The sequence below is a fragment of the Hyperoodon ampullatus genome (genome assembly GCF_949752795.1).
Source record: "Hyperoodon ampullatus genome assembly, chromosome: 10".
Taxonomy (NCBI): Eukaryota; Metazoa; Chordata; class Mammalia; order Artiodactyla; family Ziphiidae; genus Hyperoodon; species Hyperoodon ampullatus.
The window spans coordinates 13,493,808-13,510,095 of record NC_136923.1 but is presented as its reverse complement, the minus strand read 5'-3'; the positions used below and the strand labels follow the sequence as shown (position 1 = coordinate 13,510,095).

Genomic DNA, 16,288 nt, shown 5'->3' with positions numbered 1-16,288 from the left:
TCATTGACTTGGAGTAAGTGAAGATGCAATAAATTTTTCTGTCCAGATAAAGAAGTCAGCCCCTTAGACTCAGTGGTCCTCCATGATCTAGCCCCCACCTCTCTTTTCTGCCTCAACTCCTGCCCCTCTTCCCTGCATGCTCCATGTTCCAACCATAGCCAAAGGACTTGCAATTATCCAAACAAGCTTGAGCCCCTAGTATATGCTTTAACTTCTCTTAATGTTCCCTGCTTTGCCCACCTTGTGACCTAATGGTCATCCTTCAAAACTCAACTCAAACAACCGAGGTCTTCTCTAATTTCCCCAGGCCCGCGGAGTGAGGTGCTTCTCTTTTTCCTTGTGTCTTAACATTGCTCTGTTATAATTCTCATCTCAATGTATTATGAATTTTGAATTTTAGTTTTATATTCTCACTAAGGTGTGTTTCTTGAGGGCCGGCTATTTATTTTTTACCTCTGTGTCACCAGTGTCAAAACGTGTATGACACACAGACCCCTAATAAATACTGAATGAATTAACACATAAATAGAATCATACATTGTTATAAATAGACAAAACCTTAGGGGTCTCCATGTACACCATTTTCTGGAACATAATGTGCATTCCAGAGGGAGCACACAAGTTGACTGTAAATGGTACTAGATGAACCTTTAAAATTATTTAATACTTATATATCGATTTGAATTGCATCAGAAAAAAATACAGCTATCAAATCAAAACCAGGATTTCATTTATGTTACAACTCACAACATGCCTAGGTTGTTCATTAAGAAAGACCACTGAAAGGAAAATCTTTACATAAAAATGGTACACAGCTCTGGCAAAAATCTGGCAAAAAGAACTGAAATTTAGGGGACAAACTGGGTCCAGACTCTCCTTTGCAGCTGAGGAGGTTGAGGCCCAGAAAGCATAAATGACTTGTACAGCCAAGCTTGTAAGACGTGCAGCTGGCTGTGCAGAACTGAACCGTTACCTGGCCCTCCTGAAACTTAGTCACGTCAGTTGACTCTCCTTTTTTCTGTCTAATTTTCGTAACCAGTGACTACGACTCTCACCTAGGACAAATGCTAATTAAGAAGGATGTGTGTTAAATAAATTGCTGGCTATGAGACATGGTGCTTAAACTTAAGTGTCCTGGGTTACTTCCCTTCCACCTACCCCTAAATTTAGAAGCCAAAGACTGAAAAAGTCTCTTCACCACCATCTCCATCACCATCCTCTCCCAGCTGTTAATGATGGTTTCTCTGTAAAATGAGGGTTTGGATCATAATCACTAAGGACTCTTCTATAATCATTGATTCTTTGCCCATATGATGCCTTTGCATCTAGAAGCCTATTCTGATGCAGCTGATAGAGTCATAACTTTTTCCATACTTATCTGCAGAACCCACCAAAGCACCAGCCAACATCTTTGCCAGAAGTCTTTCTGCAACAGACGTTGAAGTCTTCTGGGCCTCCCCCATGGAAAAGAATAGAGGTCGGATACAAGGGTATGAGGTAAGCAAGAGATAGGTGCCTTGGTTCTGGGAAAGGGTCCCTACCCCTCAATGAGAACTTTCTAGACACCCTCTTGATGAAAAAAGACCTGAAGTTCCATTTAGAGGCATTTGTTTTAGAGAATAGTTGTTTCTAAAGGAGCATGAATGGAAGCCCTGAGCATTCCACTGTGAGATTACCCATTTCCATGGTACTCTCCAGAGAACTCTGCCTAAATACATGCAGGTCTAAGCATGTATAAGGTGGTTGGCAAAATGAGCTTTGATTTCTGATACACCAAGGATCACTTGGGGTCAAAACAAGGTGGGGAAAAAGGGAGAAATACCCAACCATGACTGTGCCAGTTTACCATCTCACTCTGAAGCTAAGAACAAAAAGGGGGCCTTTTTAATTATCGATAATTTCTCAGCACGCACAAAGCTCTTGGTTCTGAAAGCTCTGCTTACGACTTGCTGTATAGAAAATTAACTCTGTCATAAGAATCTTGTATTAAAAAAAAAATCACCTGATGACGTTGGAGATATCCCCGATAGGTATGACATCCAAGGTCTTCCTTTTTATTTTCTCAGGTAAAATATTGGAGACATGATGACAAAGAAGAAAATGCTCGAAAAATACGAACAATAGGAAATCAGACATCAACAAAAATCACCAACTTAAAAGGCAGCGCTCTGTATCATTTAGCCGTCAAGGCATATAATTCTGCAGGGACAGGCCCCTCCAGTGCGACGGTCAACGTGACAACCAGAAAGCCACGTAAGAACATTCTTGCTCAGATATATTTTAGAGATTCATCAAACATATTCCAAGTTCATTCCCATCCTCACCTCCCAGTGATCATTTGCATACTAATTGGTGTCATTATGGAAATTCAGATTTACCTTAGCATTTTAACTGAACCTTTCCGAATACCATGCAAAATTCATTGCTCCGGAGGACAGAAAGATAAATGTTTTCTCCTCACTGGGAAGGGCCACTTCTTTTAGCTATAAATGTTAGGCGACCAACTGAATCTTTTTTCCATTTGCAATGCTGTATCTCATCAGATTTTAGTGACCTTGAAGACACATATTAGTGCAATAGCCCGTTAAATTGCCTCCACTCTCGAATTCTAGGAAGGAGATATTCCTCAGAATCCATTGAGACTTAATAATCTGTGACTTCGTATATCTTAAATTTTTACAGCGCCAAGTCAACCCCCCGGAAACATCATATGGAATTCATCGGACTCCAAAATTATCCTGAATTGGGATCAAGTGAAGGCCCTGGATAATGAGTCGGAAGTAAAAGGATACAAAGTGGGTAATTTCTTTTTGCAGAGGCACCTACTCCTGCTGTTAGTGGGGACACACTGTTCTCATGAACCCTGTCCTCGGGGCTTCCCTGGTGGCGCAGTGGTTGAGAGTCCGCCTGCCGATGCAGGGGACACGGGTTCGTGCCCCGGTCTGCGAAGATCCCACATGCCGCAGAGCAGCTGGGCCCGGGAGCCATGGCCGCTGAGCCTGTGCGTCCGGAGCCTGTGCTCCGCAACGGGAGAGGCCACAACAGTGAGAGGCCCTCGTAACACACACAAAAAAAAAAAAAAAAAAAAAAAGAAATAGTTAAAGACCCTGTGGTTGGGTCTCCAAAAAATCATGAAGAACCACATTTTAAACATTTCTACTGTCAGTTTTGTTCTGTGCTTGTCTTGATTGTATTTTTAATCAACAGTAGTAACTTCTTCCTATTACTAATGGTTAATCTTTTTTGTTCATGTTCCTATTGTTAGGGGTATGTATACACACCCCCACACACACACATACACACACATACATATACATACATATACACAAGGATTTTTTAGGACATTCGTTTGCCTGATCCCATAAATGTTAGCCTGACTTTAAAGAACTAGAAAAGAAAATGGATGTAGCCCTGGTGCCACAATTAAAGGGCATTTTAAGTATCTTGTTTTGTTTTACTTTTAAACAACATTTGAGGCAATGCAGGCCAAACAGAACTAGTCTGCAGGATGCATCAAGCCTGCAGGCTGCTATTTGGTGACATCTTTGGATGCAGCTGTTGAGAGTAGCATAGTGACAGTGCTGTCAGGCACTAGTTACAGTTAGTAAAGCCAGGGCTGGAATTGGGAGCTGACATAGTCGGCCATAGAGCCTTAGGTGATATGATTAGAGAGGGATTCGGAAACCGTCACTGCTATGGACTGTTTTTCCTTCATCCATGTGGCACAGTGATTTATATTCTGCCAGCAGAGAAACATTCCCTAAGAACTAATCTTCAGACCTTTCCCTGGATCCCTTTGTAAAAGCAAACTTTCTGGAAGGGTCTTACAGAATAGAGCAAAAACGACCCCATTTTGGTGCTCTAGTCATTATGTGACTTTAGGTAAATCATGTAACCTCTCTGGGACTGCATTTCTCTTTTATTAAAGGAGAAATCTTCCAGTATCTTCCTTTTCCCCTGAGCCTTTGCACCTCTATTCCATCTCCCTGGGACTGCCGCCTCTTACATCTCCATCCTTAATCAGCCACGCATATTTCGGGTCTAAGATGAGAAGGCTTCCCTGATGGCCAGAGCTCTCACTATTTGTCAGATTTTTTTTAAAGTACTTTCCATCCTCTTGGGTAATTGTAATTGGCTGATAACTTATTGTGAATCCCCAGACTGTGGGCCTCACGAGCACAGTGCCTGAATGGTCCCCATGATTTCTCAAGCCACGGATGCATTCACTATGGTGGTATTAAAGGGAGCCCTCGTTTCTTGAACTCCTAAATCATTAGTCTCTTAGTGCGACATAATGGGAAAGAGTTCATCTGATCAGTTTTACGTAAGACGAGAGAGATGTGGGGTTTGGTAGGCTGGAAGACGAGAGAGGAGAGAGTAGACTCGAAAGCAAAGAAAGAAGGCAAAAGTGAAGACAGACCTTGCAACTTTGGGGTCTGACCCAGGCTGACACTGCCGGGACTGAACACAGCACGAGAGAGATGCAGATGTGATCTGGGATGAATTAATTTAACCAAACCAAGGAGGAGAGTGAAAAAACAAACAAGCAAAAAAAAACAGGAGCGAGAAAGTCTTCCTCCCTGCTTCCAGTGTCGCCCAGTAGAACAGAGAGAGAAAACACAATAAAAATTCAGAAAGCTTTAGGAGTCCCTGTGGAGGGGCACAAGCTCCACGAGTGAACCTTTTACTAGATTTTAAGCTCATGTTGAAGCTGGTGCTGAAATAAATTTGAAAGGCAGGGAGCTGCCTAAAGTACTTCAGGGAACCAAGCAAAATGTTAGTCGGGCAAGAAATCCTGAAGATCATCCAGCCAAAGCCCTTCATTTCACAGATGCGAAGACCGAAGGCCATTGAGTAAAGTGACTTGAAGCGCCCTCAGCTTTCACAGGGCAGGGATCTGTATGCAAGCTGAATTTGATTTCAGTGAACTGGGTCTAAAAGATTATAGCCAGTTTTAGAAGAAAACTTGGAAAATGAGTATTATTTAGTTGCTACTTCTTTGTCTTCCTGCCCCCACTCAGAAACTCTCATATGAGCTTGTCTTGGTAGCACTTTTCCAAGGAGGCCCTTCTTATGTATTTTCTAAAAACTCAACAGACACTTTTGCAGACATCTAGAAGATTCCCTTGAGCAGCACAGAATCGGGCAGGTGTGGTGGAATCAAGCAGTATAAGACCAACACGGCAGTATTCAGCTCCCAGAAAAGAACTGGGGCTTCACGGAGGATTGGGGAAACTTTTTATTTCTATAGAACTGGAATAAAACATTGGAACAAATTACAGCTGGAGAGCATGGAACCTTTTCAGATGTGAGCAGCAGATCGGATGATATAGGCTAATTTGGTGTGGGGGGGATCCAAAATGTATTTGTTTAATATATTCGTCACAAGGGCTCAACCACAGACTTAATTTAAAAAAATAAAAGAAACAAAAAAGAAAAAGGACACCACAGCTTAAGATAGAGTCCTATCCAGAAATCAAGGAAAGAACAGACTATCTCAGGAAAAAAATAAAAAGACAACACAACAAGAGCCATGGATTTAGGCTTTTTTTTTTTCCCCAAATATGGTTTTTCACGTTGGATCTAAACTATATCTATGAAAAATAGAGTGGCACCTCCGAGTTGGGAATTTCATGCCTTAGGAAGCATCACTCATGGCTGGGTATGAAGTGTGTGAAATGCTGCAGAAACCACATGTGCTGACAGTAGAGGAAAGAGGATTAACAAGGTTAGACCAGGTGGTAGTAAAGGGCCCTTTGTGACTTCTTGATTTCCAGTTCGACTCAATTCCTTCCCTGCCCTTTAGGCCTGGGACTGGAGGAGCCAGACTCCCTACACATCCTCATTTAGATCCCAAGGAATCTCACTGTAACTGGTTATAGATATTGAAACGCTACATATACAATGTTAATGTTCAGGGATATATATAGTTCTGTAAAAATTAGACATCTGTGTGTATGTGTGTGTATTTTTGGTTTTCTACCTAAATTGTCGAGATTCGTGGGATTTCTGCTTGCATAAATAGTCTCAAAAAGAAGTTGACTTTAGAGAGTTTAAGGTGCAAAATATTCTTTCAGCACAGTGTCAAGCTACTTTATGATACTTGAGCTAAAAAGAGGGTGTCTGGTTTCAGTATCACAAACTAAACTGTCTACAGAGCCAGGCAGGTTATGTAAAGGGATTAAGTTAGCTTAATCCTTTCAATAAATACTGTCAGTATACGTGCCAAGCACTGTTTTAATTCTTAATTTTGTAATAACCCATGAAGTAGGTGCAGTTATTAGCCCCAGTTTTATAGATGAAGAACTCACGGCATAGAGTTTAGTAACTTGCCTACTTCACATAGCTAGTATTTTTTTCGCTGATTTATTGAGATACAGTTGACATATAACATTGTGTAAGTTTAAGGTATACAGTGTGTTGTTGATTTGATACATTTATATATTGCAAACAGATCACCACCATAGCATTTACTAATGCCTCCATCCCATCACATAATTACAATTCCTTGTTTGTGATGAGAACATTTTATTTTTTTTTTTTTTTTTTTTTTTTTTTTTTGCGGTATGTGGGCCTCTCACTGTCGCGGTCTCTCCCGCTGCGGAGCACAGGCTCCGGACGCGCAGGCCCAACGGCCATGGCTCACGGGCCCAGCCGCTCCGCGGCACGCGGGATCCTCCCAGACCGGGGCACGACCCCACGTCCCCTGCATTGGCAGGCGGACTCTCAACCACTGCGCCACCAGGGAAGCCCGATGAGAACATTTTAGATCTACTTTCTTAGCAACATTCAAGTATATGGTACAGTGTTGTTAACACATCTAGTATATTGAAGACCTGTGCTCTGAACACAGGCAGTATGGATCCAGAGTCCCACCTTTTAACCACTCAGCTATTCTGCCTGCCATCAGTAAACAAATAGATCAAGTGGTAATAAAGTACTACCAAGAGAAATAACTCAGAGTGAAGGGAATAGGCAGTGCCATGGGATAGATAGGAGAGACATTATTTTAAATAAAGCACAGGGAAAGGCTCTATCAAGAGGTGACATTTCGATTGGGCCATGAAAAAAGGAGAGAGTAAGATAGGCAGCTCTCTGAGAGTGTTCCAAGCATAGTGAACAGGATATGCAAAGGTCCTGAGGTAGACACATGCCAGTGTGACACAATAGGAAGTGTTGGAGACTGTGATAAGCTACAGAGCTTGTGATGGTCCAGGATAGGCAGCAGCTTCTCAGCTCCAGCCATTTATTGCCAGACAGGAATGTAGACCAGTGTGGCCATATCTTCCAATTTTTAGTAGAACCCAAAACTTTATCATGTATAGTTTCTTGGTTTTTACATGTTGACATCTAACTCAAAAAAAAAAAAGTAAACCCACTAAGGGCCCAATAGTTAAAATATGCAGGCCAAATGTTACCCATGGGCCACGAGCTTTCTACCATCTAACCCCCCTTGTTTTGCATTCATGAAGACAGAGACCACAGAAGAGAAGCAAGTTGCCCACAGTGGTGGCCAAGCTGGTCTTAGTTACGAATATAGGCTGTGAACCCAGACTGCCTGGGTTTGAATGCTGGGTCTCCCACTTACTGGCCATGAGACCCTGGGAACATGGCTAAACATCTCCAGGTCTCAGATTTCTCATCTTTAAAATCAGAATAATAACAGTGCCTACCTCAAGGGGTAACCTGTATTAGCACATAGAATATAAAGTGTTCAAACACATAGTAAGCATTCAATAATGTTTGATTCTATTATCATTATTCCCACAAATTCACTCTTTCTCCGTGTCCTCCACCCTGGATTATAGGAAATGCAAACACAGCGTTTAAGTCAAGCAGCTGAACCAAGTGTTTAGTGTAAATAAAGGTTTTACAGGCCTTTATTTAGGTGCCACTGCAGTCCCCATCATTAGAAGACTGATAAGCAATGCTGATAAAAGGGCAGTTTTTTTCCTGGAAGTCTTTCTTTTGGATTTACAGTTGAAACTAGTTGAATCCTCTGTGCTCTGGCAGAGGTGAGTCAAAGAAGCAATTTATTCCTCAAAGCCAGGTGTGCCCTTGCATCCCATCAGCCAGCTCATGTTCCTGAAGGGCCTTGATGAGATGCTGTGACAGTCCTGAAGGTGCCTCAGGATTTATTTGAGCCTGATCATTAGTGAGGGGATGCTGAGTGTGATACAACTGATGCTCTGAGAAGGAAGGGGGACACTTATGAATCTTTCCACCTCAAGGAAATTGTGTTTTCCACCTTGTATTAGAGAGACATAAATAAAGGTGATGAAATGCCAGGAAACAAATGGGATCTAAACTGTTTTAAGGGAATTTTATGAATTTCACTTGTGTTTGATTTTTTTTTTTTTTTTTTTTTTTTGCAATGGTAGGGTAACCCTATGTCTCTGACCTCAGCCAATCAGAATTTACAGTGGGTCTTAGGGAAAGAGAAGCCAGTCCTGTGGTTCTCAAAGTGTGGTCCCTGGAGCAGAGGCAATGGTGTTACCTGGGAACTTCTTAGAGATGCAGATTTTTCAAGTTCCACCTGAAACCCACTAAATCAGAAACTCTGGGGTGGAGCCCGGTGTTCTGTGTTTTAATAAGCCCTCCAGGCGACTCTGATGCACGCTCAGGTTGGAGAACCCTGTTCTCATTCATGATTCCCTGAATGAACATTCCCTGAAGATCTTTCTTAACAATGTGTCACGGGCTGGACCCTTCTGCTATGGAGCCTGACTCAGGAGGGCTGGGGCAAGGCTGGAGAAGGATTTCTCAGCCTCCCCACTGGTGCCACTTTGAGCTGGATAATTCTCTGTTGTGGGGACTGTCCTCTGCGTTATAGCAGGACCTACCCACCCGTTGTGACAACAGAAAATGTCTGCAGACATTGCCAGATGCCGCCAGGGACAAAACTGGTCCTCCCCGCTCCCGCCCCTGTTGAGAACCAGTGGCCTGCAGCACTTGTATTTTTTACAAGCTCCCCAGGTGCTTCTAACACACAGCCAGGACCAGAACCATTCATGTTACCCAACCCTTTTTTTTTTTTTTTTATTGTCAAGAGAAACGATGGGTTATGGTGATTCAAGAGTACAGGCTTAGGAGCCCTCATCTTACCATTCACCAGCTCTCTGACATCTCTGGGCCTCAGTTTCCTCATCTGCAGAAAAGAATAATCGTGCCTTTCCTGTCAGGTCGTTGTGGCAGTTAAATATGGTCATGTCAATAGAGTGCCTGGTTCATTGTAAACATCAGAAAGTATTTGTGGGACAGTTCTCGTCACAATTATCATATCCAGAAAGGCAGGTGCACCTCTCTGGGCCTTTATCTTTTGTTCCTGGTGGGAATTGTTGGTGACCACAGTAGGCAATGCCAGGTGGTGAATGTATTTTCAAGAGACCTAGTTGCCCATCTCATCACATGGACTACCAGCCTAGTCTCTGACCCAGAGGAAACCAAGAAGGGGAACAAAGAGTGGCACTGTTGAAGCTACATGAGTGGCACTGTTGAAGGTACAGACACTTCTAGAGTGACAGTAATTGCCCCATAACATCCCCTCTTTTCTATGTAGCTCAAAAAGAGGTCCAGTGGGAGGAAAAGGGGGTTATAGCACTTGTCTTTCAGAGATGCTCTCCCTGTTCTGAAATGTCCTCTTTCCAAAGGATTAATAACAATGATAACTTTTGGCCTGATTTTTTTTTTTTTTTTTTTTTGTTGCGGTACGCGGGCCTCTCACTGTTGTGGCCTCTCCAGTTGCAGAACACAGGCTCCGGACGCGCAGGCTCAGCAGCCATGGCTCACGGGCCCAGCCGCTCCGCGGCATGTGGGATCTTCCCAGACCGGGGCACGAACCTGCGTCCCCTGCATCGGCAGGTGGACTCTCAACCTCTGCGCCACCAGGGAAGCCCTGGCGTGATTTTTACGCCTTACTTTTTGCTTCTAACCTTTGGCGTGTATATTTGTACCTTTTGTTCCCTTTAAGGCTTCATAGATACTGTTTCTTACATGCTTCCTTTGAGCCCTTCATTTTATTCAATCCTGTGCAATTGTGAAGAGTTGCCAGAAAAGTGGGTGTTATTGTCCCTGTTTTACAGATGTGGGCAGTGAGGCTCAGAGCGGGAAAGTAAGTGGACCGCGGTCACACAGCAGCCAAGTCTGTGCTCATGCCAAAGACCCTCATGTGTAACTGAGCTCTGTACCTCCACCTTCTCCATGTGTGTTAACTGACCTTCCAGAGGTTACATGAGGCCACACAGCACGTCGTCAGACTCATGCTAGCCCCGCTGCCATGCTGTACAACGCTTTAAACTCTTTCCTCATAGTGAAATCAGTGGTGGCTGCAGACATGCCCCTCGCTATCAAATGAGCCTTCCAAATGCAAGTGGGCAGCCTGACAGCCTCGGCGTCCCTGCATTTCACCGGTGCCCAGAGGTGAAAGTGAAGGAATGCTCCATCCTTGGGGCCTTTGTGAGGACAGCAGGTGATACCTGTGCTTTCCATATTGGCAGGTCTTGTACAGATGGAGCAGACAAAGCAGCACATCTGTCATTGAAACAAATGAAACATCAGTGGAGCTTTCTTTGCCTTTTGATGAAGATTATATAATAGAAATTAAGCCATTCAGTGATGGAGGAGATGGCAGCAGCAGTGAACAGATTCGAATTCCAAAGATATCAAGTAAGAATGTCTTTTTTGCCTCCCTTCTCCCTGTCTGCCCTATCTCCTAAGCTTCCCAGTGAGTCAGGGCTAGGGTGAAATTAAGCCCGAAAAAAAAAAAAAAAAGGCTAAAATAAAAATGGACGATGCCGTCCCCCTTCCTCAGACCACTGGTATTTGCTGATCTCAGGTAGTTTTGTGCAGAAGACAGTTTGACTAGTTTTGAGTGATTTAATCAGCTGGCAATCAAAAATCAGGTTAAAGCAGCCCCAAATCAGTCACCCAGGCTTTTCCATGTGGACCCATGTAGTTTGCATCTACAATAACCCCAAAATTACAGCTTAGAAAGTTAAAAGCATGACTCAGGAAGAACAAGCAAAGCGTTCTTTAAAAAGCTCTGGAAACCTGTCCGTGGTGACACAATATAATGTCTTTGGCTGAGAATATTTTGAACTTGACACTGTTTATTTTGAACATGCGTATGTAACATATATACATAAATGCACATGTCTACATATAGCCAAGGTTATCTTTGTTTACAAAGACTGTTGAAGAGTGTGTTCTTTTCTGAGCCAAACACATTCAACTTAGTTTTCAAATACTATGTTTGCAAATATCTCAGCAGCATATTATTTTTTGGGGGTTTTTTTGTATGATTTTATTTATTTGAAATTAAAAGAAAAAAATAGAACAGGCAAATCCATAGAGGCAGATTAGTGGCTGGTAGTGACTGGCCAGCGGTGTGAATTGTGGCTTAATGGGTACTGGGCTTCCATTCGGATGATGAAAAAGTTCTGGAACTAGATAGCAGTCCCGGTTGTACAGCATTGGAGTGAACTTAATGTCACTGAATTGTACACTTTAAAATGGTAACTTTTACATTATGTGTATTTTACCACAATAATAAAAAAAAATAAGATTGCCATTAGGTATCTAAGTATAGATTTTCATTTGCCTTTGGATTTAACAGTCTAGAGATGAGGGGTTCGGTGAAGGCTGGAGATATGAACTTTCAAGCCACCAGTGGAGATACGATATTTAAAATCATGGGCAACCCTCACTACAGAGTTCTGAGCTTCAGCCCCTTTGCCAAGTGTCCATCATAGTATTTTTCAGATGAGGAAAGGGTCTACTATTCTTGCTGATATCAAGTTTTAGTAAAGCATCCACTAAGCCATTTTAATTACATCTATAAAATTTGGATGCCTCAAACCAGAAAACAAAATGTTTAATGGTCATTTCACCATTCTTCTGAATAAGCACTTGTTAATGTTAATGAACATAGAACAGGACTTCAGGTGGGAAACCAAGGCTGCCCCAAGACATTCTCCGAATTCAGGAGTAATTTGCCAGTTTCCAGGTACTGCACCTTTTTTGCATACAAACACTAAAGGCATTTTTGTCTTTTAAAACACTGGGGAGAATTGGTTTCTACGTATCAGAAGAGGACTCTAACTTCTGTTGAAAGGAACCAGATTTATGGTGAGATGTGGAAATTATCTCCAGGCCAAAAACACACAAGATGAGAATTTGTTTTGGGGTTGATTTATCTTACTTTCTTTAAATCTGACTTGATACTTGCTTATCATTGCAAGGATTTTTTTTTTTAAAGACTGACTGATGATTCTTGGTTTTATTCATTACAAAAACACTTTAAGCAATTTTATTGGTAAAATTATTAGATGATAAGGATGTAACTGTGAGCAAAACATGATCTCTTTCTCAAGAGGTTTTCCATTTTGTTGGTCAGAGATCTTACGATCTTGATAAAACCTCAAATCACAGTTGGTAACTTCTTACTGTGAAAAAATGTAAGATGTATAAGAAAAAGTTTTAAAAGAATTGAGATTATCTTGTTGGGCAAAAAATAAAAAATAACAAAAGAGGTATGTTTAGACAGACATGAGTTGGAATCCCAATTCAACTATTTACCAACTGGGTAATCGTAGACTTATCTTACTTCTCTGGGCCCCCATCTCCTTACCAGTTAAATGGTGTGATAACCATACCAGAGGTCCTCAAGGTTTTTACAGGAATTAAGTGTCATGTGGCTCTGTGCCCAGCATTAAGCTTGAATTCGAAAGGGAACATCAATATTTATTTTGCTGCATCATTGATATCATAGTATTTATCAGTAATGTTACCAGTCATATTGAAGTTTCTTCTCATGTTAGAGGGGGACACCCTCCTTTTACAGATGCTTAAACAGAGATCCAGAGATGTCCACCACCTGCTCCCAGGTTCATAGCTAGGGAGTCATAGAACTGAGACTAAAAAAGTCAACAAGAGATGGTCATTTCCAGTAGACTTCAGATAGTTCTTCTGTCTCCAAAAGCCCTGGGGCCCCGCCTCCCTTTGTCGCCAGGGTGAGTAAATTTCTTCTCTCTCCAGATGCCTATGCCAGAGGAGCGGGGCCGTCCACTTCCAACGCATGCACGCTGTCGGCCATCAGTACGATCATGATCTCCCTCACAGCCAGGTCCAGTTTATGACAACAGTTCTCTAAAGGACTTGGTGTTTATAATATAAGCAACATTTAGCTAGTTGTTTTGAAGACACCCAGTACTAAGTAATATTGTTGTTCAAGTACATCTTATTACTGGAAAAAAAAAAATGTTTTTTGCTTCTTTAGGAATGGCATTCTACAGTACTTCCTCAAAGCAAATCTAGCTTTGTCTGAAGTTTCTTTGGAAACTCTGCAATGCACTGAAGACATCTGTAATATGATGTTACCAAAGCAGTTTACATATGTCCGTATATGCATATTTTTTATTATATATTTAGTGTTTTATAGAATTTTTTAAAGTTAACATGAAATGTAGATATTAATTTTTTTCCTCTGCTGTAAAATGCTATGGGCAACACAATCATGGTTATTATTTGAAAATAGTTCCTTTAAAGACAGAGTTGGAAACTCACCTTGGTAAATACATTGCAGATTCCTTGTACAGTTTTATAAGGGTTTAGTGGCAGAACAGCTGAAGACTTGGTCTGCAACTCAAGGATGCTGTATGGAAATGACTCTTGGGATGACTAATGTACTGAATCAAGTCGTTTTGCCATGTACAATATGCTTTCCAGCCCTGTTGTGAATTCTGTTGTTCAACACAACCTGAGATGGTTTCAGGAATGGCTGCAATCTCAAAACCTAAACTAACTGCCCAAGAGGCACCTTGTGCAATATTCCCATCCCTGAATTTAGCATCCTACGGTAAGACTTTCTTTTCCGTCAACTCAGTTAACATTGTCTTTGTAGTAGTAGCATTATCTTAGACATGACATTGGAAATTAAATATCCTGTAGTAACATAGACCAAAAGTTAATAGGGTCAACCATGTCTTTCAAAGGATAAAAAATAATTTTACTATCTTTAAATGTATCTGTCTTGAATGTACATTTAACAACAAAAAGGGTAATTCTCTGTTGATGGATTCGTAACTTCTTTACAAAATTTCTTATAGATAATACGTGTATCTCTTTAATAATAGAGCCCTTCTTTTGAATCAAAATTATGTATGGAGTCTGGAAGATCTCTCCTATTTCAGCAACTAGCTGCCACAAAGAATTTTTTTCATGACTCTATCAAAGATCTTTAGTGCAATGGTGTGGTATCTCGATGAGTCTCCTGTTTTGCAATAGGTAGCCTCGTTGCTTTACAAGCTTCATCTTCTACGTCTTAAAATCACACATTGGAAAATGACAATATCAACAAATCTATTCTTATGAAAAGAACTATTTGTAATAATGGGGGAGGTTTTGTAAGCTGACACTAGTGGAACAGTGCATATAAAAGGCAATGAAATTTTCTATAAAAACTTTCACATGTAAACACACTGCCACCTTTTCTTCTTTCTCAGAGAGCTCACATTTGCCTGTAATTTGTCAGTTTTCCTTAACTTTTCAACCTTCTAGCTATATTTATCCAATAAAGTCATAATCAGGATTCCACTTGTGTAAAAACTAGGGTGGTAACTGGAAAAAAATATTGTCAGTATTTCAAGCTGTGTTCCTTTCTTAGTTTGATATGGTTACTTCTATGTTAAAATAAAACAACATTTAAATCACATGCAAAAAAAAATCAACAAAATAATAAAATGAATGAAAAAAAAATGATACCCCAGGTAGTTCCCAACCCCAGTGTAAATGATATTTACCAGTGATCTAGCATATGTAATCTCTTTTTAAAGGTATTGTTAATAAATATTCTGTCATTTGTAAAGATACTTGTCTTTTGGGAGCATTTTTCCTGCCTGCCTGTCAGGGAATTTGTTAGCTCACCCTTGTGCTAGTTATAATTTGAGATCATAGAGGGACTCAGAAGTCTCTGGTCACGATCCAAAGCTAGATGACCCAGAGCTCTTCCTTTGGAATTGACAACCCTGAAAACATCATTGCAAATCCTCTTTGGAGGTAGAGAGGGACAAAAATCCACAAATAAATGTCCTGAAGATCAAACTTGAGTAGATCCTCTACATTAGCTAAGTCTTTTCTGTATTTAATCGAAGGCTATCTGTTGTTTTAAGGTCTCCCCAACCCCGCTGCTAAAAGGATAGAATCTAAACTTGAGGCCCTTCTTAATCTAATAACAACTTAACTCTGTACCCAGCCACACAGAGTCCTCACTGGCCCCTGAACACTGCTTGCTTTTGGTCTCACCTCTGTGCCTTTCGGGCATCTGGCTGCCCCTTCCTGAAATACACCCCACTGTCCTTTATCACCTGAATCCCCACTGTCCTAGGGTAGGCTCGTCTGTGAAGCCTTCCCTCACTCCAGTCCTTGCTGACATTCTTCCTCTGAATGAGCTGTAAGCCCTGTGGATACCCCTCATTTAGTAATTAATCAGGTACTACTTTTGGAAATCTCTTGTACTGTTATCTTGCGTTTTAACTTAACTCCTGTATTGTTACTTAATTTTCCTTGTATGTATGCCTTGTCTTCCCAACTAGATTGTAAGCTCCTTGAGGGCAGGGACTTTGGTCTTATCTTCCGTGTACTCTCCATAGTGCCTAGCACAGTGCCTTGCAATAAATAATCATTGTTTAATTGATCGAAGGGGTCTTTGAAGTAGCATTTTGCATCAGTTGCCTACCTGTGTGCCCTAGTGAACCAATCAGAGGAGACTGTGTCACTATTTTGCAAGGTGGCAGAAAGTGTCAGAAGGCCTGGCTTCTAACTTGATGCCTTGAAAAAGTCCTTTAATCTCTCAGCTTCATCATCTGATAAATGATGAGGCCCTGGATTAGCTGAGTCTGACTGAGCTCAAGTTTTTTTTTTTTTTTTTTTTTTGTGGTATGCGGGCCTCTCACTGTTGTGGCCTCTCCCGTTGCGGAGCACAGGCTCCGGACGCGCAGGCTCAGCGGCCATGGCTCACGGGCCCAGCCGCTCCGCGGCATGTGGGATCCTCCCAGACCGGGGCACGAACCCGTGTCCCCTGCATCGGCAGGCGGACTCTCAACCTCTGCGCCACCAGGGAAGCCCAAGATGTTTTTTAAAAGTGCCCCGTAAACACCTTCACCCAAACGTGTCTGATTTGTTGGTTTCCATGGTTGTTGCAGGTTAGGCTCACTGGTTGCAAGCAACAGAAGCAACTCTGGATAACCTGAGCAAACAAAAAGGAATGACCCTGGTCAGATAACATGAGCCA

The 16,288-nt window shown here is 41.7% G+C and overlaps 1 protein-coding gene across 4 annotated transcripts in view; it reads left to right on the top strand.

Moving 5' to 3' along the window:
- The window catches only part of CNTN4 (contactin 4), a gene marked incomplete at both ends in the record, with an annotated part of 500,776 nt that extends 487,640 nt beyond the window's left edge, over positions 1-13,136 (top strand). For all 4 annotated transcript variants that reach the window (XM_079712380.1, XM_079712378.1, XM_079712379.1 and 1 more), the window contains 5 exons: positions 1,385-1,497; positions 2,067-2,253; positions 2,683-2,795; positions 10,497-10,665; positions 13,036-13,136. In XM_079712380.1, coding sequence (XP_079568506.1) covers positions 1,385-1,497; positions 2,067-2,253; positions 2,683-2,795; positions 10,497-10,665; positions 13,036-13,136 — 683 coding nt within the window. The remainder of the gene's footprint in view (positions 1-1,384; positions 1,498-2,066; positions 2,254-2,682; positions 2,796-10,496; positions 10,666-13,035) is intronic.
- Between the last annotated feature and the right edge of the window lie 3,152 nt (positions 13,137-16,288).